General features: G+C 43.7%; 1 protein-coding gene and 1 non-coding gene across 4 annotated transcripts in view; both read left to right on the top strand.

The window, feature by feature from the left end:
* TIMM23B (translocase of inner mitochondrial membrane 23 homolog B) overlaps positions 1-27,587 on the top strand; it is a 92,136-nt gene that overhangs the window by 8,247 nt on the left and 56,302 nt on the right. For all 3 annotated transcript variants that reach the window (XM_033942320.1, XM_033942322.1, XM_033942321.1), the window contains exons 3-4: positions 7,817-7,910; positions 8,462-8,546. In XM_033942320.1, coding sequence (XP_033798211.1) covers positions 7,817-7,910; positions 8,462-8,546 — 179 coding nt within the window. The remainder of the gene's footprint in view (positions 1-7,816; positions 7,911-8,461; positions 8,547-27,587) is intronic.
* LOC117360172 lies at positions 18,247-18,451 on the top strand. Its single transcript, XR_004539380.1, has one exon. It is a non-coding gene; the product is annotated as a small nucleolar RNA SNORA74 (small nucleolar RNA).

Genomic DNA, 27,587 nt, shown 5'->3' with positions numbered 1-27,587 from the left:
GTTGCAGCCTTCGCTATCGCCATGCGCCGCCTAGCCTGGTTACGCCTCGTCGAAATGGACCCCAACTTTCAGGACCGGTTGGCTAACCTCCCCTGTGTGGGCAAAGAACTTTTTGATGACACTATTGAGGCAGCTACGAAATGCCTTTCGGAACACGAACGCTCATTTGCCTCCCTCGTTCGGCAAAAGCCTAAACCGCCAGCGTCCAGGCCGTTCAGGGCCCCTCCACGCCGCTACCCTCAAAAATCTACCCTGCCTTCTCACGGCCTCCACCCCGACGCCCGCAAGCTCACCATCGGGCTCCGCCGAAGTCCCAGCCGCCTGCGACCGCCAAACCATCCCCGTCCTTTTGACGGGGTAAGCGGATAGGGGCTGGCCCCCTCCGCCACAGCCCCAGGCCCCCTTCCCATCGGGGGGCGCCTCAGAGCCTTCTACCCACGCTGGGAACAAGTCACGTCGGACGCATGGGTCCTTGGCATGATCTCATCAGGATACTCTCTCAACTTTCAGGAAAATCCTCCAGACAGCCCTCCAAGGGCGTGCCCTCCCAACCGAACTCAGTTACCCCTCCTTCTCCCAGAAGCTCGAGTACTGCTTCGCCTACGGGCAATGGAGGTGGTTCCCCCCGACCAACGGGGGAAAGGGTTCTACTCCCGTTACTTCCTGGTACCGAAGAAGACGGGAGACCTGCGCCCAATTCTAGACTTGAGGCGACTCAACAAATTTCTGGTGCGGGAAAATTTCCGGATGCTTTCCCTACCGATTCTCTACCCTCTCATCGACGAGGGCGATTGGCTCTGCTCCCTCGATCTGAAGGAAGCCTACACACATGTTCCAGTGCACCCCGCTCACCGCAAGTTCCTGCGCTTTCAGGTGGGGGACCTGCACCTACAATACCGAGTCCTCCACTTTGGCCTGACATCGTCACCCCGAGTCTTCACGAAGTGCCTCGTGGTGGTCGCAGCTGCCTTACGCTCTCAGGGCTTCCAGGTATTCCCCTACCTGGACGACTGGCTGATCAAAGCCCCGTCCAGGGAGGGGGTTATCTCAGCGACCCGACAGACTATTATTTACCTTCAGGGTCTGGGGTTCGAGGTAAACTTCCCAAAATCCCAGCTGTGCCCCTCTCAGTCCTTACAGTTCATCGGGGCCGTGCTGGATACGGTTCGCCTCCGCTCCTTCCTTCCCCCTCCACATCAAGAGGCGTTAGTAAGTCTGAGTTGAAGGATTTCACTGCTGACCTCGGTATCAGCTCAGCAGATGATGACTCTTCTGGGCCACATGACCTCCACCGTCCACCCTTCGCCCGCCTCCACCTGAGGATTCCTCAATGGACCCTGGCCTCCCAATGGCGTCAGGACCGGGACCCAATCGACTGTCCCGTGACAGTGACTCCTTCCTTGCAACGATCGCTCCTCTGGTGGGCCGACTCTTCAAATCTGTCCAAAGATTTACTTTTTCTCGCCCCTCCACACAGCAAGGTACTCACCACGGATTCGTCGGAGTACGCTTGGGGAGCTCACCTGGATGGCCTACGCACTCAGGGGATGTGGTCAACAGAGGACCGCCGCTGCCACATCAACGTGCTGGAACTTCGGGCCATCTATCTCGCCGCTGTGGCTTTTCAACATCTGCTCCACTACCGGGTGGTTCTCCGAACCGACAACCAGGTGGCAATGTACTACGTAAACAAGCAAGGGGGGACGGGGTCTCGGTCCCTCTGTCGGGAAGCCCTGCGTCTCTGGAAGTGGGCAATCTCCAACAACATCTTCCTTCGAGCGGTGTACATACAAGGAGAGCGGAACTGTCTGGCAGACAGACTCAGCCGCTTCCTCCAGCCACACGAGTGGTCACTGCACGCTCAAACTTACGACAGGTGTTCGAGAAGTGGGGTCTCCTCAGATAGATCTGTTCGCCTCCCCCCTCAATCACAAACTCCCTCAATTCTGCTCCCGGATGTACTCCCCGGACCGCCTCGAGGCCGACGCCTTCCTCCTAGATTGTGAGGGAAGGTTTCTATACGCGTTTCCGCCTTTTCCTTTGATTCTGCGGATGCTGGTCCATCTCAAACCGGTGCGAGCCACTATGATCTTGATTGCTCCTCGGTGGCCACGCCAGCCTTGGCTTTCCCTCCTACTTCAACTCAGTACCAGAGATCCGCTGCCTCTACCTCTGTTTCCCTCTCTGCTATCGCAGAGCCAGGGTTCGCTGTTACATCCCAATCTTCAGTCTCTTCATCTGAATGCTTGGTTTCTCTCCCCCTGACTTCTCTCCCTGTGTCACAATCAGTCAAGGAAATATTGGAAGCCTCGAGGAAGGCCTCGACTAGAACCTGCTATTCCCAAAAGTGGACCAGGTTCTCGTCCTGGTGCTCCTCGCACAGCCAGGACCCGGTGTCGGTCCCCGTCTCCTTGGTCCTGGAGTATTTGCTTCATCTATCCCACTCCGGCCTGAAGACCAACTCTATTCGGTTACATCTTAGTGCGATTGCTGCCTTTCATCAACCCCTGGAAGGAAAAGCCCTTTCACTCCATCCCTTAGTTTCTCGTTTCATGAAAGGTCTTTAGAATGTCCACCCTCCTCTCAAACCTCCCCCGGTGGTTTGGGACCTTAATGTGGTTCTGGCTCAACTCATGAAACCCCCATTTGAGCCGTTAGACAAATGCTATCTGAAATTCCTCACTTGGAAGGTGATCTTCCTGCTTGCACTCACTTCCGCTCGGCGGTTTAGTGAGCTACAGGCTCTGGTGGCGGACCCACCTTTCACTGTATTCCATCATGACAAGGTGGTCCTCCGCACTCACCCTAAGTTCTTGCCTAAAGTGGTGTCTGATTTTCATCTCAACCAGTCCATCGTTTTGCCAGTATTTTTCCCCAAGCCCCACTCTCACCCCGGAGAGACGGCGCTGCACACGCTTGACTGTAAGAGAGCGTTGGCCTTTTACCTCCAACGCACTCAGTCTCATCGGACAGTTCCACAATTGTTTTTGTCCTTCGACCCTAATCGGCTGGGTCGCCCAGTTTCCAAGCGCACCTTGTCCAACTGGTTGGCTGCTTGTATTTCTTTTTGCTACGCTCAGGCTGGTCTCGCGCTGCATGGTCGAGTAACAGGACATAAGGTCCGAGCGATGGCAGCTTCCGTAGCTTTCCTCCGGTCCACACCCATTGAGGAAATCTGCAAGTCTGCCACGTGGTCTTTGGTTCATACTTTCACTTCCCACTACTGCCTGGATACATTGTCCAGGAGCGATGGCCGTTTTGGCCAATCGGTATTGCGTAATCTATTTGCTTAAATTGCCAACTTCCCTCCATCCCTTTTCAGTTAGCTTGGAGGTCACCCACATGTGAGAATATCATGCCTGCTTGTCCTGGGATAAAGCACAGTTACTTACCGTAACAGGTGTTATCCAGGGACAGCAGGCATATTCTCACAACCCGCCCGCATCCCCGAGGTTGGCTTCTTTGCTGGTTAGGTGAACTGGAGACCACGATGAGGGGATGCGCCCTCTAGTGGAGCAGGAAGGCACGCATGCGTGGAGCAGCAGAGCAAACTTAAATCTTCAATCAAGTTTGCTTGAAAAAGCTGTCCGCATCGGGGCTCCGTAGATGACGTCACCCTCATGTGAGAATATATGCCTGCTGTCCCTGGATAACACCTGTTACGGTAAGTAACTGTGCTTTATGTTTCATCGAAATATTTCATTGAGCGCTACCTATAAATAAGGTATCATTGTACTTTATACTTAAAATTTAGAAAATAACAGCAATTTAGTTTTCAAAGTTTTTCCCTGCGATCTTTCATATTTATCCAGTCCGAATAAATTCTGTCAAGATCTGTTGAGCCTCCATCTTGAAGGTGATTCTTAACACGCATCAGCATTTCCAAATGCTCTAAATGTAAACGATTCCTTTGTTTAGTCTTCAAATTGTTCATTAGACTAAAACCACGCTCACAATCTGAACTAGATGCTAAGAATGTGGCACCAATGTCCATCAATTTTGCTAAATCTGCAAATTGAACATTCTGAAATGCAAATTTCATCATATCTGGAAAGCTGTTTTTCAGATTGATTTTGATTTTTTTCTGCAACAAGGAATTTAAAGTCATTGTATTGCTGAATAATAACACTTTCCTCCGGAAGAAATTGTTTATACTTTAAACAAAGAGATCTGATATGTTCATTTCCGAAGTCAAAAGTCGCATTGTGATATTGCTGTACAGTCAAAAGCAGACCATTCCTCAACTTCATTTTCAAGAAATCTTTCACCCAGATGCAAACATAGGATGTTGGTGAAGGTTAATATGGAATTAGTATCCACTGAAACTTTTTCTCCAGACCTCATCCTGTTGTCAAGAAGACTGTTGACTTTATCACTCCACTTAACCTCGTCGCCTAAGTATTGCATTCGAAGTTTGTTCAATTTACCCTGTGCAAGATGATAAGCTTCCAATGGTGTCAAACCACGTTTTTGAAATGCCATGGTTAAGGAAGCCAGTTCTGAAAAAACTCATTCAAAACTTCAAGTGTAATATGAAATTGTTCACTGTTCAGCTTCTTATAGCAGTACTTAGCAATAGGATCATTATCTTTGTCTTCTTCAAAATATTTTAACAGGGGATCATAATTTCGAATAATTGCTTTAAGTGTCTAGATAACCAGCGCACTTCATTCAGAGGTCTGAAAGCAATTGATTCACATTCAGATGCATCTGCTATTTCTTTAAATTTGCATCATTTAGTAGAAGACCAACAATACACAATTCTCATTACAGTTTCTACTTCTTTCATCAATTTTACTTCTTTCCATGAATCAGAAAGTCCCAAATCTTCCCGATGTGCCACATAATGTTGCTGCACTAAATGTGGAATGTCTTTTCTCAGCTGTGCTGCAACACCATCTTTTTTGCCCAACCTAAGAGGCACTATCAGAGGTGAACATAACCATTTTATTCAGGTCAAGTTCATGTTTCCTATAGAATTCCCTAATTGCTGTTACTATTGGGTGGAAGGTTTCATTGTATTGTCTACAATGACACCCAGATCCTTTTCTTGGGCGTACAACTTCTGTCTTCAGCCAAGTCTACTTTTATCCCTTCCATCTGCCGTATTCTCAACCTATCCATTTCCATTGCAACCTATCCATTTCCTTCCTTCAGACATGCGGTGTTAAGCCACTTCTCAAAAGCCCTTGCTGGACCCCACCTGCCCATCCAACTATCGCCCTGTCTCCCTTCTTCCGTTCCTATCCAAGCTACTCGAGCATGCTGTTCTCCGTCGCTGCCTTGATTTCCTTTCATCTCAACAGATTCTTGATCCTCTATAATGAGGCTTTCACCCCCAACACTCCACAGAGACTGCTTTCACCAAAGTCTGTGGCCTTACTCCATCCTCAACCTTCTAGACATGTCTGCTGCCTTTGATACTGTTAATCACAGCTTACTCCTTGCTTGGATTCTGCGAATCTGTCTTCTCCTGGTTTACCTCCTACCTCTCCCATCACACCTCTAGGGTATGTGTTAGAAGGGTAGCAGCAGAATAGGACCCACCATCGGTTGGCATTCCTCAGTGTTCTGTCTTAGGACCTCTTTTCTCTCTCTACACCTCTTTCCTCGGTGCCCTGATCTCCTCCCATGGTTTCCAGTATCACCTATATGCTGATGATACCCATATCTCTCTTCACCCAAAATTTCACCTAAAATCTGCCTGTTTGACTAACATACTTGCCTGGATGTCCTGCCATCATCTGAAACTAAACATGTCCAAGACAGAGCTGCTCATCTTTCCTCTTAAACCTTCTGCTCCTCTCCCTCCAATCTCCATCTCCGTAAACCAGGGGTCCCATATGCATTGAAAGCAGTGTATGCACATAGATCTCATGCATATTCATTGGGGAAATCCTGAAAAACTGACTGGATTCGGCCCTCAAGGAGGGACTTTGGGATCCCTGCCATAAACAATATTGTCTCCTCTGCTCGCAACCTTGGAATCATCTTCGATTCTGACCTCATTTTCTAAGCACATCCAACAAACTGCTAAGGCCTGTTGCTTCTATCTCTATAACATCACCACACTTTTGTAACCTCATGCTTAGATTACTGCAATCTACTTCTAACTGGTCTCCTGTATTTCCACCTCTCTCCCCCTGCAATCTGTGCAAAATTCTGCTGCATGACTCATCTTCTACCAACCTCGCTACACTCGTCACGCTTCTCCTTAAATCCCTTCACTGGCTCCCTATCTGCCTTTGCATACAGTTCAAGCTCCTTTTGCTGACCTACAAGTGTGTTTATTCTGTTGCTCCTCAATATCTTTCCTCTCTTCTCTCTCCTTTCTCCTTGTACACCTCCCAGAGAACTCTGTTCCTTAGATAAGCCACTCTTAGCTGTACCCTTCTCCACTGCCAATTTGACTTCGTTCCTTTCATCTAGCTACTCTCTATGCCTGGACTAAAATACCTTAGTTTGTTTGCCATTCCCCTTCCCTTGTTTAAAAGGTAAACCTATCTTTTTGATATAGTCTTCAATCCATAACCCTACTCCCCAGTGCCCACCAACCCATCCAACAGATTTAACCATTCCCCTTAACTGTATCCATGACATCCTGTTTGTCTGTCTTGTCTGTTTAAATTGTAAACTCCTTTGAGCAGGGACTGTCTTCATGACTCTGTACAGTGTTGTGTTTGTCTGGTAGCACTATAGAAATAGTAGTAATAAGTTTAGCACTCTGGGAGAGCTGTTAAGACCCAACATCAGGCACTAACATCTCTCTATTGGTATGCTTACTTAATCTTGTTGTCTACAAAAAACATTTGTTATCCCATGCTTGTTTCCCTTTTCCAAAACTTACATACACAGAATATTAAAAAGTTGGTTAAACCACCTGCATGAATAATGGAATAAGAGATTGGAACTAACCTACTGTGTCCTCCCTCCCTCTCATTCCATCCTCTTCTTTTTTTATCTAGATGTATTTTTTTACTTCCCCCTCCCCCTACATCCACTTTGGATCTAGTATGTTCTTTTAGGTCCTTTATCTCCCACTATAGTTTTTTGAACTTTTTATTCTTCACTCTATTCTTTTTAATTTTTATTATATTGTAAACCGTTTACCGTATTTTCACGCATATAACGCGCGCGTTATACACTATTTTACAAACCGTGCATAACCATGCGCGTTATACGCATGAGCGCGTTGTACAAATTTTTTTTTACATAGTTCCCCCCCCCGACGTCCGATTCATCACCCCGAAGAGCCACTCGCACCCCCACCCGAAGGACCTCTCGCACCCCCACAGCCTCCCCCACTCCCCCTCCCGCATGGAGAAGCTGCCTACCTTTGTTTCCGGATGCCAGTGAGCCCAGCTGCTTCCTCTGACGGCGGTCCTGCCCCTTCTCTGAGCCCTGCGTGCGCTGCTTCCTCTTCCGGCGGTCCCGCCCTTTCTCTGAGAAGGGGCAGGACCGCCGGAAGAGGAAGCAGCTGGGCTCACTGGCATCCGGAAACAACGGTAGGCAGCTTCTCCATGCGGGAGGGGGGGAGGCTGTGGAGGTGCGAGCGGTCCTTCGGGTGGGGGTGCGAGCGGTCCTTCGGAAAGGAGAGTCGGGGCGGCGAACGAGAGTTGGGGCGGCATGCGCGGTATACGCGTGTGCACGCTATAGTAAAAAATTTTTACATAAATTTCTGTTCCCCGCGCGCTATACCCGTGTGCGCGTTTTACACGGGTGTGCGGTATATGGGTGAAAATACGGTAGTTATACATTGATAGACAGTATATCAAGTGACAAACTTGGAAACTTTGGGTTTTTTTCATTACTTTAGGACACAGATGAGTTCATTTTACCCACAGGAGCTAACAAAACACGTGGCAGATTTGAGCTGGCATTTTTCACGATAGGCGGATGCTGTATGACAGGTGGGTTGCACTTTGGATACAAATTCAAGAACATTGCATTCTGAAAGAATACATATTGATAAACATGAGAGCAGGATTGAACCAACATAACCAGTCCCCAAATTTAATTTACAAGAAATGTTTTTTTCAGGATATAAAACTATAAAATGTATATTTAAAAAAGAGTTCACCTTCATAGACTATGATTTTCTCTGGTGCTTTTGGCAATTACTGGGTTGCTTCCAAGAACATAAACATCGCCAGTCATCAGTTCAGACTTAATTTACAAACATAATTTTTTTAAAGTATAGACCTGTATATTTTAGCCCCCTTTGCCTCTGAGGCATTTCGCCTTGTCTACCTTTTTTGGTCTAGTCAGATATAGTGCTTCTGAAAGAGATCCACATGATTGCTTTAAAGCAGGAACAAGCTGTTCATGCTTATCCTTTAGTTACTGATCCCATACCCTCCAGTTTTCAGGTTTTACATCTGTATGTGGAACTGAGAAGAAAATGTGCCACCTTTTGAATTCCTGTCTTTGGAGAGTAACCAGTGATGGTGTTTTCTCTCAGGAGCTGGGTTTGGGGCTTTAAATGGTCTACGGCTGGGATTGAAGGAAACACAGAACATGGCCTGGTCCAAGCCCAGGAACGTACAGTAAGTGTACTAGACGAGAGTTGTCATATTTAGTGAGTTACTGTAATGCTTTTCCCAGTATTTTAGTAATAACATTACTTCATGTGTGTTTTGTCCAGCTGTTTTGAAGCTATATCAGTTTTATCACACTGCACTGTCAAGGTATTTACAAAGTGAGATTTAACCCTGTGGGTGGAAAGACACAATTTATATCATGGTATTTTTCCTGTTTATTGTTTATTCTTAGCTTTTGTTTGAACTGATTTAATTAAGCATAGGCTTCCGGATACAACTTAGGTTGTAAACATAGGATTCCAGCTACAACTTAGGTTGTGAGCCCACTAGAGACAGAGAGCATACCTACTGTAAACCACTTGTGTTGTATTACAGAAGGTGGCATGTCTAATTCATGACTATAATTATGAGTTTAGATCTGCCTGCACATTGTATTGCTGACACAATAAAAAAAAAAAATGAACAGATGTCACCTATTCAATCAATCATTTTTCTCATGAAGACCACCTCTACAGTATTTCCTGGACAATCTCAACGAGCAGGGCACCAGGTCATCTGTGTGGTTGCAGCCCAGCCCAGAGCATACCTTAAGACAAGGATGGTGGTTGCATGAGAAGGAACTGGAGGCAAAACTGTGACAAAATTCAAGACAGCATAGCAATCACTGATCTTCTGACAGGTGACTGACCCCAAACTTTTTTTCACTGACCAAGAGCCTTGTAAAACTTCTTTTTCTTTTCCTTGTAGTGAAGTGGCCTAAACTTGATTTTAAGAAAGACCACCGACTGATCTATGGCATTGAACCAGGAAGTAAATTGGGGACACTAGAAAAATTCATATAATCCAGGGCAAGAATATAATCCTTATCAATAAAACCTTTGACCAGAGCCAGTTCTGGAAAAGTACATAAGAAATATATTTTGATTTATTATACTACTATTAGTAACACATTGACTTCTAAAAACCTATATCAAGGGCCACTATTTATTTATTTTTCTATTTTCTTAAATTGCTTCCAGGACATTTGTGTCTTTCCTTCCACTAAAGGGCTCATAGTCAACATGGAAATTTCCAGTTTTAGTAGTGTATATATAACCTACAAAACCTTAAGTTAATAGGACCCAGCTTACAGTTGAACCTTTTTTAGGATTCACTGATGCATTTTAAGGTTGCAGCTAAAATGTTTTCCACAGAAAGACAAGCTAGTAAATACCATTTGTTATTAAAATATTTGAGAGCATGGTACCAGAGATTTCTGTAGCTATAGAGGAGCCACTAAAATCCCAGATGAGAGTACCAGAAAAGAATCCCAAGGAAAGTGTTGAGTTCCTGATAAGAGGACGTAAGATTCTTCAGGTTGGAATTTGGGGGAGTTTACTAGTGGTTAGAGTAGCAAGCTAAACACCAGAGAAACTAGGCTTCAGATCCCATCAATGCACTTAATTAACCCTGTATTGCTTCAGGTACAAATTTAGTACAAGCCCTCCAAAGACAGGTACCTACTGTATCAGAATGTAATCCCAAATAAGTACCAAAATAAGTACGACTTTTTAGTCCAGGTTCTCTTGAATTGAGTGTTACTCAGTGTAAGTGTGGTTTATGTGGCATAGGCTTCCCACTGGTTTCATGTACAGAACAAGTTGCATTTTTTGGTTTTTAGCTTTCATTTGGGTATAAGTACTTTGAGATATTACACATAAAGTATGTACAGAACAGAGAAAAATTCTCAAGCGGCTCCTTTAACCTTTTGCTTAGACAAAATGGCAGACAACTTTTTATTTTTTTGGGTGAGGAAGTGTTGGTTGCTTTCTAAGTCTTTGAATGGATTATACCCCACTAGATGGCGCAAGAGACATGCCATTTCTTTCCAAAATGCATCATTGTTGCAAGTTAACGCAGACGGTCATATCCAGGGGTTTTTGTCCTATCCAAGTCAAAGGCATAGTTTTTATTTTCATGCTGCTTTTTATCTATATATATAAAATCAGAGGTATGTATGTGTGTGTGTATGTGCCGCGATCACGCAAAAACGGCTTGACCAATTTGAACGAAACTTGGTATGCAGATCCCTCACTACCTGGGATGATATGTTCTGGGGGTCTCGCGGCCCACCTGCACACGTGGGCGGAGCTACAAACATAAAATCAGATTTCACCTATTCATGTCAATGGAAAAAATGTAAAAAGCTGCCATTCTCACTGTAATTCAAAAACGGCTTGACCGATTTGAACGAAACTTGGTATGCAGATCCCTCACTACCTGGGGTGATATGTTCTGGGGGTCCCGCGGCCCACCTGCACACGTAGGCGGAGCTACAAACAAAATCAGATTTCACCCATTCATGTCAATGGAAAAAATGTAAAAAGCTGCCATTCTCACTGTAATTCAAAAACGGCTTGACCGATTTGAACGAAACTTGGTATGCAGATCCCTCACTACCTGGGGTGATATGTTCTGGGGGTCTCGCAGCCCACCTGCACACGTGGGCGGAGCTACAAACAGAAAATCTGATTTCACCCATTCATGTCAATGGAAAAAAATGTTAAAAGCTGCCATTCTCACAGTAATTCAAAAACGGCTTGACCGATTTGAGCGGCCCACCTGCACACGTGGGCGGAGCTACAAACAGAAAATCTGATTTCACCCATTCATGTCAATGGAAAAAATGTAAAAAGCTGCCATTCTCACAGTAATTCAAAAACGGCTTGACCGATTTGAACGAAACTTGGTATGCACATCCCTCACTACCTGGGGTGATATGTTCTGGGGGTCTCGCGGCCCACAACTCTATGTTGCTTGCTCAAGGCTGGGTTCACCCAAGAATTTATATGTTCTTGCTCCAGGAGGTGAAACTAAAAATGTTGTTTATAATCACGTTTTGCGTTAGTTGTATTGTATTCATTTTGTCAAATATTTCACATTATAATTTGAATATTGTACTTTTTATTAAGCTGTCAAGAAATAATTTCATTCACCACTATAAAGTATCTTTATTTGAATCCATTTACAGTGTTATTGCTATAATTAATACCCGTGCAACGCCGGGGCATCAGCTAGTACTCTAATAAAAATTAGAAGAAAACGCACAATTTTTTTGAGATCTCTGCTGTTTCTCAGTTGGTTAACTGTCGTTGATCTATGTTTTTGTTTAATTACTGATTTTATCCTCTTCTTAAGATCCTGATTTATCAAGGTGTTTTATATGCTGAATGGAGGGTAAAAGCCTCAAGTTATCTTGCCTCAAATGATATATGGAGGCTAAATGTTTGATACCCCCAATCTTTTTCATGTCACAACATACACAGCATTGGGTTCACTTTCTCATGCCAGTGATCATCATCTCCCTTTCCTCTTCCCACCTCCCCTGGCATTGACTTCAGCCAGCAAGAGGAGTCAGCAAGTAGCACTTTTCCAAGTTTCCAAGTTTATTAGAAAAATTTGATTAATCGCCTATCACATTTCCTAGGCGATGTACAATCTCATTAGAAATCATTAGGGGTGACAAATATAACAAACAATATTCAAAGTAAGTTAAAAATAATTATTACAGACATTGCTATACATAATTTCTACATATCATTTCAAGGCAAAGGAAAGATTATTAAAGGGTTACAATCAATATTAATTTAATTTAATTACATTTAAGGAAAAAACAATAGGAGGGGTAACAAATAAAATTTATATTTAATATATAAAATAAAAAGTGAAAAGTAAAAAAGTTTTTTAGAATATAAAATTTATGCATTAAAAGCATCATTAAAAAGGAAGCTCTTAAGTTTGGATTTAAATTTATCTAGGTTCCTTTCCTCTCGAAGAAATAGTGGGAGATCATTCCAAGATTGAGGAGCTGTTATTGAGAAAATGGTGTGACGCCTTGTATTGATAACTTTCAATGAGGGCACTGCCAATAAGTGTTGATCCTGCGATCTTAACTGTCTCGAAGTACGATAAGGAATTAAAACTCTAAAAATAAAAGCGGGGGTTTTAAATAATAACGATTTAAATGTAAGCAGTCATATTTTAAATAAGATTCGGTGTGCAACTGGGAGCCAATGTGCTTTTTTGAGAAGTGGAGAGACATGATCAAATTTTTTGGCTTTATAAATTATTTTAACAGAGGCGTTCTGAATAATTTGCAGACGTCTGATTTCTTTCTGCGATATACCTTTAAATAATGCACTACAATAATCAATTTTGGAAATTACTAATGAATGAATTAAAATATTCAGAGATTTTGCACATAAAAATTTTTCCACTGAACGAATTTGTCGAAGTCGATAGAAAGTAGATTTGACCACATGACTTATGTGATCATGATACGTTAATTTATTATCGAATATCACTCCCAGAATCCTAATATTGTGAGCCATGTGCAAAGGAATGCCCTTAATGGAGATGGGAGAAAGTAGTCTAGGGCAATCCTTTCATGGAAATAGCATAGTGTTCGTTTTGTTAATATTCAAGGCTAGTCTGTTGGAATCTAGCCAGTAATGAATTTGATCAAGTTTACCATTAATTGCTGTTATTTCTTGTAAGTTGTTAGGATCAATTGGATGTATCAACTGAATGTCATCTGCGTATGCGAATATAGAAAATCCAATAGATTGACATAGAGTCATGAGCGGAGCAAGAAAAATATTAAATAGTAAAGGTGAAAGTATTGATCCTTGAGGAATGCCATAGGGAAATGAAAAATTATCTGAAGATGAATTATTGAAAAAAACATTTGATGAACGGTTTTCAAAGTAAGACTTAAACCATAGCAGTACTTGGTCTGTTATGCCAATAGATTGTAACCTGTTTATTAAAAGGGTATGATCAATTGTGTCAAATGCTGATGATAGGTCGAGTGAAATTAACAATACAGAGGTATGGTGATCTAAATGATACAGAATGGATGAAGTCATTCCGATTAAAGAATGTTCTGTAGAGTGATTAAGCCTAAATCCTGTCTGATTTGGATGTAAAATATTAGTTTTTTCAATGTATTCTGATATTTGATTAAAGACAATTTTTTCGGTAACTTTTGCTGAAAAAGGAATGTTAGCGATTGGTCTATAATTAGTTTTTTCCTCGGGGCCTATCTTTTGATCTTTTAAGACAGGTCGAATCGTGGATTTTTTCCAGGCTAGAGGCATAACTCCCTGTTTTAAACTCATATGAATTAAAGCTAGTATGTGTGGGCCAAATAGTGAGAAATATTTCTTGAGGATGAATGGAGGGATGGATTCTGTAAAGGATCCCTTAGAATTGACAGTTTTAATTATAAGTTCAAGATCCGGAATCTGGATCCACAGTGGGTCCATAGTCTCATGCTAATTCTCTCTGCCAATCAGAGGGGATAACTAGGAAAAGTGAGAAGAGAGAACAGTGCTTTTTTTTTCCTAGCAGTGGCAGCTGTTAGCCACTTCCATCTTCCCTCCACATGGTGCAAATTTCATGTCGAACAAGTTTCCTCAGTGATAATAAGAGTTGAGAACTTTTGCTTTCTCGGAGGTAAAGCAAGACCACCTATTATCACAGCTGGGTCACATGATGGAACTTGGTAGCATAAATTTATGCAGAAACTTCTGTCAGAACTGTATCACCTGATTTTGGAGTACAGTTCCCTCAGTCTTCATTTTTCTATAGAGCAGAGAGGACACATTGGTGTTCTCTTGCCTCAGAATTATTTCACATGCATGTCTATGCCTTCCCAAACGGGGGTTTGTTTTTTATTTGTTTTTTGTTTTCCCTTTAAAGTAGTTTTTGTTACCTAACCCTAGTTATACCCTAGTATTTCCCTAGTTTTATGTGGCATTTAGTTTCCTTTCTCTTTTATGGTGTTAATCTTTATCTAGGTCAAATTAAACTATGTCGAAGACTCCCAGTGTGATTGGGGTGACAGAATCACACTCTGGTGCCTTAAACCTGACTATGATCTGACTTGTTCTCTGTTTGCAAATGCAGCTCAATACAGAGAGCATGGCGGCTCAACAGGAGAAGCTGTCTGACTCCTCTAAGGCCAGTCCATAGACATCGATGGCTGCCCACACAGCCATCGATGTCTGGCATACACTTACCAAGGCAGAAAGCAGGCGAAGCCCACTCGGGGGGAGGGGGGGGGGAGGGCTTCAGGACTACTAGACACATATATAAGAGAGAAGATTATTGAGGTAAGAACCTAATCTGTCTTTCTAGTGCAATGTGTCTAGTAGTTTTGAACTGTAGGGATGTACCAATTCAGTCTCCTGAATCTAGGTCAAAGACTACTGAACCTACACTGGCATCAAAAGGGTTTCCACATCTTTCACCATGTGCTTTTAGTCAGCCCCAGGACAGATTGACATCTGTTCCAACACTGAGGACGCATACAGGTTCAATGTCATCCTCTTTAGCACTGAAGGACTGTTACTGAGCATTGGGGGAAGCGCAAGTGTCTGTCCTCTTCAATGCAGTTTCAGCAGTGCTGGGACATCAGACACTCCGATATCTAAGAAGCATCAGCATTGAGAGGCTAACTCCCCCTCTCTAGTGGAGGTGCTGATGCATAAGTCTCTGAACAGCCAGGTCACTGCTTCTGATTTGGCACTGATGTCTTCTCAGGCTGTCCCTCAGCAACAGCTCCCCAGCCTGTGCTGATGCTTATCTCAGATGAGTGGAACCAAGCTATACTCGGGGAGAGGATGGTACAGATCTTCAACTGCAACCCACTCAGGCATTGAGGATGTTTGCACCAGTTGAGGCTCAGCGCTTGCTTCCCTTGAACCTCACACGATTTCTATGACGAAAGAATCTTACCCAGATTCAAATGATAGGGCTGTATCTCAGTGCCATTTCAGGCATGGACATTGAGGCACTGAGCTGAGGCAAGCCTAGACCACCTCATTCAGATTTGGATAAGGAGTCTGACTGCTTATGATACTTAAATGAGGACCCACATTACTTCTCGGAGGAGTTCTCAATGACCCTTCACCACTTTGAGAGATAAAAAGTCACCGCCTGAGTCTCTCTCACTGGTTTTGTGCAAGAGATGGCGTCGGCCATCCCATTTAAGTTGGAGATGAAGGAAGAGACCAGGGAAGGAGGTCCAATACTGTTGCATCCTATCCTGAAAGATGCACTGGTGAAAAACTGGAAGATCGTGCCTGACGAACTTATTGCACTTCTTCGAAGGAATTAACAAACGGATAGACAAAGGGGACCCCCATAGACATTGTATACTTAGACTTCCAAAAAGCCTTTGACAAGGTACCCCATGAACGCCTACATCGGAAACTAAAGAACCATGGGGTGGAAGGAGACATACACAGATGGATCAGGAATTGGTTGGCGGGCAGAAAGCAGAGGATAGGAGTGAAGGGCCACTACTCGGACTGGAGGAAGGTCACGAGTGGTGTTCCGCAGGGGTCGGTGCTTGGACCGCTGCTATTCAATGTATTTATAAATGATCTAGAAATGGGGACGAAGAGCGATGTAATAAAATTTGCAGATGACACCAAGCTATTCAATGGGGCTAGGACTAAAGAGGACTGTGAAGATTTACAAAGGGACCTAAACAAACTAGGGGAATGGGCGCAAGATGGAAGATGAAGTTCAATGTAGAGAAATGCAAAGTCTTACACGTAGGAAACAGAAACCCAAGGTACAGCTACACAAGGGAGGGCTTTTATTGAGTGAGAGTTCCCAAGAAAGGGACTTGGGGGTAATAGTGGACATGACAATGAAGCCATCGGCACAATGCGCAGCGGCTGCTAAGAAAGCAAATAGAATGCTAGGAATAATCAAGAAGGGTATTACAAGCAAAACTAAAGAAGTTATCCTGCCGTTGTATCGGGCGATGGTGCGCCTGCATCTGGAGTACTGCGTCCAATATTGGTCGCCGTACCTAAAGAAGGATATGGCGATACTCGAGAGGGTTCAGAAGAGAGCGACGCGTTTGATAAAAGCTATGGAAAACCTTTCATATGTTGAAAGATAGAGAGACTGGGGCTTTTTTCGCTGGAGAAGCGGAGACTTAGAGAGGATATGATAGAGACTTATAAGATCACGAAGGACATAGAGAAAGTAGAGAGGGACAGATTCTTCAAACTTTTTCGACAACTACAAGAACGAGAGGGCATTCTGAAAAATTAAAAGGAGACAGATTCAGAACCAATGCTAGGAAGTTCTTCTTCACCCAACGGGTGGTGGATACCTGGAACATGCTTCCAGAGGGAGTGATAGGACAAGGTATGGTATTGGAGTTCAAGAAAGGATTGGACAATTTTCTGAAGGAAAAGGGGGTAGAAGGGTATAGATAGAGGGCTAATATACAAGTCCTGGACCTGATGGGCCGCCACGTGAGCAGACGGTATTGGATTTCAAGAAGGGATTGGACAATTTTCTGAAGGAAAAGGGTATAGATAGAGGGCTAATATACAGGTCCTGGACCTGATGGGCCACTGCATGAGCGGACTGCTGGGCGTGATGGACCTCAGGTCTGACCCAGCAGAGGCACGGCTTATGTTCTTAACTCCACTCACGGTGCAGGTCCCCAAGAGGTTGGATAATACAGCCTTGTATCCAGAAGGCTCCTGAATTTGAGAGGGCCTAGCTTCTTCACCCGTCTTTGGTGGTAGAATCTATTCTCAAAATAGCAAAAAACTGCAGGACTTTGGATTTGTTTGGGGGAAAGAGATTTTTTAAAGCTCATAATATTAGAGCCATAGTGACGTCACTAGCCCACTTGAGATAAGCATCCTTGAAGAGCTATGCAAAACTGCAGTGTCATCTGTCCACACATTCACATCTCATTGCCTTGAGCAAAATTCCCAACGTGACAGCCAGTTTGGTCAGATAGTCCTGCAGAATTTGTTTGGTGTCTAAAATTGAAATTTGCCTCCCAGGCCCATTTTTAAAACTTTGGAGGCTGCACCTCCACATTAGCAAGTTATTTCTCAAAGGCTAATTGCTGAACAAGCCTTTACATTTCAAGACCAGTTTGTTTTGGTTTTTTTCTTTCCCATGAGCCTAGTAGCTAGGGATTCTCAGCTGTGAGATTAAAAGACCTACTTGTCCTCTGAGAATGCGAAGTTACTTATCAGTATCGGGTGTTTCCCAAGGACAGCAGGCCGAATATTCTCACATACCCTCCCACCTCCCTTTGGAACTGTATTCTATAAACTATAGTATAGAATTTAGAGATGTGCTCACGCATCAGGTGGGAAAGCACTTGTGCATGTGTGATGTACTGCCAAAAGCTTCTGTATTAAGTTTGCTAGCAAGTTCTGAGCCAGGTTCCATCAGATGACATTGCTGAGCTGCGACAATATTTGACATGCTGTCCTCGGAGAACACCTGCTACAGGTAAATAACTTTGCCTTCACTGCCTTCACTGACCTTGTGCCATCCAACAGTCTATTGGAATTGACCAGTTCTTACCTATCTCTACACTTAAAACTAGGTTTTAATTGTGCATAGAAAGAAGGTTATGAAGGTTCATGTTTGTCCGTTGAGGGGGAAGGGGTTTGTCTATAATTTTATATCAGTGACTGCAGTCTTTCCACAAATGTACATACTAGATGTGACCTGCTTTCCCCTAAGAAGATAACTTGTGAAGTGAGGCTTGCATGCATCGGGCTATCCAACATTATGGCAAACATTTATGAAACTTTATTTTTATTTTTTTTTTTGGGGGGGGGGATTGTTTTGGGTTTGATTTTTAATAGTTGTACAAATATCTAACTCCAGTCGTAAGTCAGCTGTCCGGTACTTTCCTATGTCCGCGATGGTGTTACACTGCTGGGAGAAAGAGGTGCTGTCACTACAGCTGATTGTAGCTGTCTCCGTTTTGGGGGCAGCTAGCATCAGTGTCAGACAGTGCTGTGCTTCCTTGAGAGTGCACAAGGTACTTGCTTTGGCCATTTAGTGCTAGTCTAGAAGCACACAATTTCTGCTGCCCTGCCTCACTTAATACCTCAGCCATCTGATGTAAGCACATCCCGATTTTGTAGCAAGTTAGTCCAATAAATCTTTCCACTGAAGAAGAAATCTGTATAGTAGTTTATATGCATTATTTTCTAAAACTGAAATCTTTCCCTCCTCTGTTAGGAAATTAAGTCCTATAAAGAGACTACCAAGAGCCAGCATAAATGACCAGATGAAATTTCAAATGCACAAGTGCAAAATGATGCGCATTGGATAAAATAGCCCAAACATAGCTACACAGTTCTAGGTTCCAGATTAGGAGTCACCATTCAGGATAAAGATTTAGGTTTCGTCATGGATAATATATTGAAATCTTCATTCCAACGTGTTGCATTGACCAAAAAAGGAAACGGAATGTTAAAATTACAAAGGCTGAGTGAAAGTAGTGAGACTGCCTGTTTTTCTTTCCAAGAAGTAGGTGTGGCAACGCTGTACTTGTGAAACTCTCACATCAATGTTTCTGAACCTACAGTTGGACTGCTGTAGTTTTCATTGTTGGGTCACAGCGAGAGGAAGAACTTTGTACGTTTCGTCATGGCAAATGAGGAAGATGTGTTGGAGAACGCCAGAGGGTTGTGATTTAATTTTGTGTTAAACTTGGAAAAAGTGGTAATGAAACTCTTGAAATGTTATGGCAAGCGTATGGTGGCGAAACAATTAGCTGTGCTGCAGTATTTCAGTGGTGGAAGCATTTCAAAGAGGGTAACATGCAAGTGACTAAAGAAGCGCATTCTGGGAGGCCATCCACTGAGGTTACGGATGTAAGCATTGCCAAAGCTACGGAGATATTGCAAAATGACAGAAGGCTAACTTTAAAAAAGAAAAATGACAAATGTTCAAATTGTGTAGAGTCATCTGATTCTGCATAATAATATTAAACAAAAAAAAGTATCTCATTACTTTTCAATCAGCCCTTGCATTAGCAAAGGAATAGAGAATAAATCAAAAATTCCTGTAGAACCGCATATGATTCCATCTCGCAAGTTGCTTGCAGAAGATATTGATCATTTTCTTCTCTCTGTCCTCTTGTCTCTCTGGGCAGTGCCCCTCTCCTCAGTCTTAACTTCTGCAAGTTATGTTAAGTGGTGAGTTGAGATGTCTTTTCATCTGCCCTGCACTAGGATTTTTATATTCAGAATTTAGTCCAATATTTTTTTTCAAGGCTTCCCTGTGTTAAGAGGTTCCCAGTAGTCCTGGGACAGCTCGGCCTGGGAGAAGGGACAGACATTGGGGTCTATAACCAGGAGGGCCACAATTTTTTAAAAAAGAGCACCTGGCTGGTCTGTGTTAACACTTGGGAGTTTGGTGCTCCCCTTGCGGAGTCAGGCGCTTGAGCACAGGTTGATCTGACCCTATGATTGGCTGGGAGGCTTAGTGGAGGTCGGCTGCATCTTCCCCCCCCCCCCCAACACTTTCTGAAGAATTGTGTGGGAGCACGAGGGGTAGAGGGTTTCAGTGCTTTGGAACCTGAATACAAGGCAGCTCAAAAAGACAAGCCGCTGGAGCTATCCTTGCTTGTCTGAGGCAGAAATCCACAGCACAGGGCAGATTTGTGAGTACAGTTCATTACTCTCTATGGGAAAATTGGGACAGGTCTAAATTCAGCAAAACTAAGGGTTTCTGAGGGTGTTCCAAGGGTCCCCCGCCTCGTCTACTTTCAGTAGTTTTGAACTTTTGGTTTTGCTCCCATGGGCTGTTTTTTGGCACTAAAACGCTGCCACTGCGGCCATCTTGGATTTCCCAATTTTATTCCAAAAACCACCTCCTGCCTCAAATTGCCTCAATTTTGGTAAAAATCGATTTATTATGGACTCGGGTGGTTTAGATCCCATATGCCAAATTTGTACTAGATGATCTGATGAGGAGTGTCTTTGTACCATGTGCAAGCAAGGCATATGAGAGGAGGGTAGGAACCATGGACTCGGCCCCCTCTGGTCACTTCACAAGTCAGGAGGTGCAGAAAGCTCAAGATCTGGGCCCTATAACCTTGTTAGAGCCTCTTAAACATGACTCGATGTCGCCTGCGAAGTGCTTTTGCGCAGGCGCATCTAATCCTGAGAGGGAGACGTGGTAGACCAGCAGAGTTCCTCGGAGGTCCCAAGTCAGGTCTTTTGACCCTGATTTTGTTACGCTGATTATGAAGCTTACCAGAAACATAAATGGTTGTTTTTGTGTCAGCTGGTTAGCTTTCAGAGTTTACCTCCACAAAGTGAGGTGTCGCTGCAACCGGTTGAGCTGCAAGAACCGGACGCCCAGTTGGAAATGGAATGGCACAATCTCGGGTCAGATGCAATTCCACTGCTCTCCCGCTAAGCATAGTCCTTGAGGATTCTAGTTTTCAATTTTGGGCAGGCGACCAGGGGTCTCTGCGCAGGCTATTTTAAGCTGACCAATTTAAACTGAGGCTATTACAGTATCTCTGTGGGAGGTGGATTTAGAGTTCTTGTGGGTTTCCACTTCCCAGCTCACTGTTAAGCAGTACTAAGTCGGTCCACGTGCTTCCCTTCACACCCAGAGATTATCAGCAAGCAGAGAGCCTTTTTTTCAGATTCACGGAAGCAGGTAACTTGTTTCATGTCAACCAGGAAGTGCAGCTTACCGCTTTTCAGCTCATGAGCAAGAAGAAATGGGACAAAGTATGCAGCATTTTGAGGTGACAAATGAGTTGCACCTACTGATTTGGCACATATGATTCCTTCCGTCCTGCTCATTCGAATGTGTTATGCCTACAGAAGCTTGTAGTCTTGGTAGAGTGTCCAGCAGCTTGGCTTTTGGCAGCTAAGAAAGAGAAGCAGAGCCTGTGAAGAGGCAGCATATTAGTACTGAGATTGGTATTGGCACATTTTGCCTTGCTAAGAGCTGTACAAGTGATAGTGCCAATTGCACACAGTTAGATGTGTTTTGTCACCATTTTATGTTGCTCTGTTTTATTAACTCTTAGTTACTATTGTAGAGCAGATCAAACTTATCTGAATCAGTGAGTTCACCAAACTCCCTCCCCCCTCTTTGTTTTCATTTCCTCCCCTAGAGGTTATGAGGTTATCACTTGCTTTGGAATAGACTGAGGAGAAAGAGCACTGCCCAGAAAGACAATGAGTGGAGAGAAGAAAATGATTGATGTCTTTTGCAAGCAGCTTACGAGTTGAGATGCTTAACCCATCCGTAAGGAATCGTATGCTGTTGTACAGGAAAGAGGATTATTGAGATAAGGACCTAATCCTTCCATACCTCTGTATTACTTCATGGTGTTGACCGCACCTTAAGTATTGAATGCCATTCTGGTGCCACATCTCAAAGATAATGGAATTGGAAAAGGGCAATCAGAACGATAAGGAAATGGTATGCCTTTCCTTTCATATGAGGAAAAGTTAACAGCTTGGAGAAGATGGGCTAAAGGCACATTTGATAGAAGTCTTTAAGATCCTGAATAGAGTGAAGCTGGTAAAGGCAAATCAATTGTTTGGCGCTTTCAGAAAATCTAAAGACTAGGGGGTACACCATGAAGTTACACAGTCCTACTTTAAAAACAAATAGGAGAAAATATATCAACACATAGTTAAGCTCTAGAACTCGTTCCAGGACAGGGATTTGTGACTCTTTTTCAGGACCCACCAAGCCAGTCTGGTTTTCAAGATATCCATAATGATTATGCATGAGAGAGGCAGGTGTTGCAGTCTTATCTCCATGCATATTCACTGTGAGTATCCTAAAAAACAGTCTGGCTAGATGTTTCCCGAGGACTCCTGCTCCAAGAGGATATGGTAAAAGCAGTTAATCTAGCTTTATTTAATTATTGTTCAAACAATAATAAATTCCTAAAGGTAAAATCCATAAACTATTAAGGTAGACCCCAAGCTTATCCCTAGGGTTTAATATGAAATCTTACTACTGTTTGGATTCTGCCAGGTGCTTGTGACCAAATCTGGCCACCATTAGAGACAGGATACTGGACTAGATGGACCTTTTTGTTCACATACACATGTAAATTCCGCCTGACCTCTTTCCAATACGCTCTCTCACTTGCAAAACAAGAATACTATACCCACCTGACTGACTTTCTCAGTTACAACCCTCACTGCCTCTTTGCCACACTGAACTCCTTACTCAAGGTCCCCCCGTCTCCAACCCCTCCGTCACTCTTCCCCTACACTATGGCTGAGTACTTCTACAACAAGGTTCACAAAATTAACCTTGAGTTCTCAACCAAACCACTTCTCCCTGCCCACTTTACCAACTCCCCTCCCCCCTCGTCGCTTGCCATTTTATCTTCCTTTCCTGAAATTACTGAGGAGGAAACTGTACGTTTTTATTTCCTCTTCCAAACTCCACCACCTGTTCTTTTGATCCCCTCGTGTGAGCAAAACGTTCTAAAAAAATTTTAGATTTGCAAATATTTTTGTGAGCAACACTCCTAGAATGTATAAACGATTGCTTATAGGGAACATTAGCTTACCACTCTCTCATGTTGTCATCCCCTCTAAATGCGTCATCCCCTCTAAATGCTACATACTCAACCTGTCACTCTCCACCACAACTGTGCCAGATTCCTTAAAATATGCTGTTACACCACTCCTCAAAAAGCCCTTGCTGGGCCCTACCTGTCCTTTCAACCATCGTCCTGTCTTCCCTCCTCCCCTTCTTACCCAAGCTACTTAAACATGCTGTTCACTTCTGTTGTCTTGACTTTTTCTTCTTGAGCTATCCTTGACCTGCTTCAATTGGGTTTTAGCCCTCTTCATTCTAATACAGTGGTGCCTCACACAACGAACTTAATTGGTTCCAGGAGCAAGTTTGTTATGCGAAAAGTTCGTTATGTGAAACGCGTTTTCCCATAACAATACATGTTAAAAAAAATAATTCGTTCTGTAGCATAAAATATGCTAAGATGACATAAAAAAAGATAAATTTTTTGTTATTATTTTTATTTAGATACATCTAAAAACATACATCTCCCTGTCCTTTTACTTCCACTATCTTCCTATCCCATCTCTATTCCCTTTTGTCCCTCTCCTCATGATCAATCATCTCACCACCTCTCTCTGCCCTCACCCTCAGGGTTCAAGATTGCTTCCACTCTTTTTCCTGTTGTTCTCTCTGCCTGTCACCCTATGATTTAGCATCCCTTCTGCCCTTGTCCAATATTTCCCCTTCTCTCCCTCCCTCTCATCCCCTGCTCCAACATGTGCTTTCAGCGGCCTTCTCCCCCCTTAAGCGTCTTTTCTTCTCCACTCCACCTTTCCTCCCTCCCTGCCTCCACCTTTGTGGCGCTTTTGCACCCGACCGACAACAGAACAGGCCCGGTCGGACAAATCTCCCTGTCCTGTAGCCGCGAATCTAAATTACCTTCTTACAGCAGCTGGATTATTGAAGCTGCTGTAAGAGGTAATTTAGATTCGCGGCTACAGGGCAGGGAGGTTTGTCGGCCGGGCCTGTTGTCGGTCGATCGGGGGACCTGACCAGCTGTGCACATTCTTCGGGGCGGACCGCCCCCTCCCCCCTCTTTCGTTCGCCATTGCCTTCTTCCTACCTGCCCTGCCGCAGCTGCACACAGCCGACCGGAAGTCTTCCTGATGTCAGCGCTGACGTCGGAGGAAGGGAGGGCTTTGCTTAAGCCCTCCCTCCGACGTCAGCGCTGACACCGGGAAGATTTCCGTTCGGCTGTGTGCTGCGACAGGGCAGGTAAGGAGAAGGAGACTACCCTCGCGGCTCGACCAACCCCGCTGCGATCCAACCCTGCAGGAACCCCGGAAGGATGCAGCTCGGGCGACTTCGTTGTGTGAAACGAAGTCCGTTGTACGAATCAAGACATAAAGTTCGTTGTGCGCAGCGTTCGCTGTGCGAGGCGGCCGTTATGCGAGGCACCACTGTAATAATAATAACAACAGTTTATATACCACAGGACTGTGAAATTCTATGTGGCTTACAATGATTAAAAGATGGTACAACTTGAGTGGAATAAACAGAGTTCAGAGCTAGTGATTAACAGGTATTGATTAACAGTTATTTTGGAATAAGAATTGTACAGGTCAGCTGCCTAAATACTTCAGGAACAGATACGTTTTTAGGTGTTTCCTAAATTCCCCATACGTAGTAGACGTAAACAATTGATCTAGATCTTTACCCCATAATGCTGCCTGATGTGAGAGAAGGTGTTGATGATGTCTTAAGTTTACATCCTCCAACAGGAAGGGAAACAAAGTTCAAGTGTGAGCTTCACTTATGTCTGTTAGCTGAGAAAGAGAAAAGGTCATTTATATATTTAGGGGCTAGACCGAATAGTGCCTTAAAGCAAAAACAACCGAACTTAAACTTCACACGCGCCTCCATCGGCAGCCAATGCAGTAGTCGGTAGCAAGGTGTTACGTGATCGGACTTCTTTAGTCCAAAAATCAGTTTAATCGCTGCATTTTGCACCAGTTGTAATCTTCGCATATTCTTTGGGGCAATTGCCAAATAGACGATATTACAGAAGTCAAGTTGACTTAGTACGAGTGATTGTACCAGAACTCTAAAAGCTGACATGTCAAAATATGCTCTAATGGACCGAAGCTTCCATAGAGTGAAAAAACTCTTTCTGATTAAGGAGTCAACCTGGTCTTTCATGGTTAGGCTCTGATCCAGTATTACACCCAATATAGTAGTTTGAATAGGATAACTAAGTTTATTGATGCAAAGTGATGTTTTGGTGTCAAGTGGGTGTGGGGAAGCTACAAAAATTTTGTTTTTTCTAAGTTGTCTCAGTCTGAATTCAGTCATCCACTGCTCTATCAGATTTAGTACTTCTGTTGCCTTGGGAGTAGCTTCCAAAAGAGAGTTAGCGAATGGGATGATGATCGTGAAGTCATCTGCGTAACTGAATAATTTTATCCCCAGCTGGGCCAATTGCGCTCCCAATGAGGACATGTAAACATTGAAAAGCATTGAGGAAAGCGGTGACCCCTGCGGTACAGAAACTGCCCTTGCGAAAGTCTCCAATGACAAATCCAAAGGCTTCTACTCCATCCTCATCCTTCTTGATCTTTCCGCAGCTTTTTACATGGTAAATCACCAGCTATTCGTCAATAACGCTGTCTTTGCTTGGATTTCAGGGCTCTGTTTTCACATGGCTTTCTTCCTGTGTTTCCCTTCGCACCTTGAGTGTATGCTGTGGTGGATCCTCCTTCACTGCCATTCTGCTGTCAGTCAATGTATCTCAAGGTTCTGTCCTGGGATCACTTCTTTATTCCATCTACACTTCTTCCCTTGGTGTTCTAATCTCCTCCCAAAGCTTTCAGCATCACCTCTATGCCGATGATTCAGATATCTATCTACATCTGAAATCTCAACAGACAATATCCCTGATTTCAACCTGCTTGTCTGATATCGCTACCTGGATGTCTCGCCGCCATCTAAAATTAAACATGGCCAAGACTGAGCTCCTTATCTTTCCACCTAAACCCATCTTTCCTCATCCCCCGTTCTCTATTTCTGTGAACAACACTCTCATCCTTCCCATGTTATCGGCTCACAACCTTGGGGAAATCTTTGACTCATCTCTTTCCTTCTCTTCACATATGCAACAGACTGCCAAAACCTGTTTCTTTCTCTTATAATATAGCTAAAATCATACCCTTCCTTTCTGAGCACACTGCCAAGTCCCTCATCCATACTTTTACCTAGACTACAGCAACCTGCTTCTTACTGGCCTTCTGCTAAACCATCTCTCTCCCCTTCAATCTGTTCAGAATTCTACTGCACACCTCATATTCCACCAGTGTTGCTATGCCCACATTACCCCTCTCCTCAAGTCACTTCATTGGCTCCCTATCTGTTTCCACATACAGTTCAAACTCCTCTTACTGACCTACAAATGTATTCGCTCCTCAGTATCTCTCATCTCTCCCTTCTCTGGACACTCCACTCATTGCATAAGTCTCTCTTATCTGTACCATTCTCCTATATAGCCAACTCCAGATTCCATCCCTTCTACTTTACTGTACCTTATGCCAGGAACAAACTACCTGACTCGGTATGTCAAGCTCCATCTCTGGCAGTATTCAAATCCAGACTCAAAGCCCACTTCTTTGAAGCTGCTTTCAGTTCTAAACTCCAACCCACTTTCTAAGCATCGACATCTGTCTTGTCATTCCCTCTGTAATTCCCCTACCTGAGCACTGTGTATTTGATGCATCGTCTTGACTAGATTGTAAGCTCTTTTGAGCAGAGACTCTCTCTTCTATGTTTTGATGTACAGCACTGCTTATATCTAGTAGTGTTGTAGAAATGATTAGTAGTAATGTACTAAATGCCAATTTTCTGGTTATGCATGGTTTTAGAGAATAGTACCTAAATGCAGTGGTGTAGTTTGGAGTTGAATGAAGCATAAGAGGGTGAAAAATTCTACTTATGTTATAAAATACCATATATATATCTCCTTTTTTTTAAGGGAAAAATGTTAACTCAAATAGAGACATAAATGCTTTTTCCTCATTCAAATTACATGGAGGATATTTTCTTTGAAGGGGAACCTACTTGGAGCCTATTCTATAAAGGAAAATAGGTGCCTACTTATGGTACCATTTTTTACTAGCGAGACTGCATAGACCGGAGCATAGAAGGATCGTTTCTGCTCCAACTTACCACTGGACCATCAGAGTTTATGGTAGATCAAGGGAGAGGCTTCTGGGTCCGGGAGGGGGGCTTGATAGGTGCAGAGCCAACCGTGTCAGGAACTGACATCTCACCTGGGGGGGGGTTGGGATTGCTTCTGTCTTGGCTCACCACTGGACTACCAGGGCTTAAGGTAAGCCTGGAGAGAGGCCTGCGCTGGGTCTGATATGGTGAGACTTGAATATAAACCACATTTGGTTTATAATTCCCTTACCTGCTAAGCACCAATATCTGTCTTATTCCCTCTGTAATTTCCCACTGAGCACTCTGTATCGATATGTCGCCTTGTGCAGTTTGTCTTGACTAGATTGTAAGTTCTTTTGAGTAGGGACTGTCCCTTCTATGTTTAATGTACAGTGCTGCGTATGTCTAGTAGTGCTATAGGAATGAGTAGTAGTAGTAGTAAAACAGACCCCCCCCCCCCCCCCATTTTTAAGGCCCAAAAGTCTG

This window comes from Geotrypetes seraphini, chromosome 4 (genome assembly GCF_902459505.1).
Source record: "Geotrypetes seraphini chromosome 4, aGeoSer1.1, whole genome shotgun sequence".
Taxonomy (NCBI): domain Eukaryota; kingdom Metazoa; phylum Chordata; class Amphibia; order Gymnophiona; family Dermophiidae; genus Geotrypetes; species Geotrypetes seraphini.
Note: the sequence above shows the minus strand (reverse complement) of the source record. Positions and strands in the feature narration are given on the sequence as shown.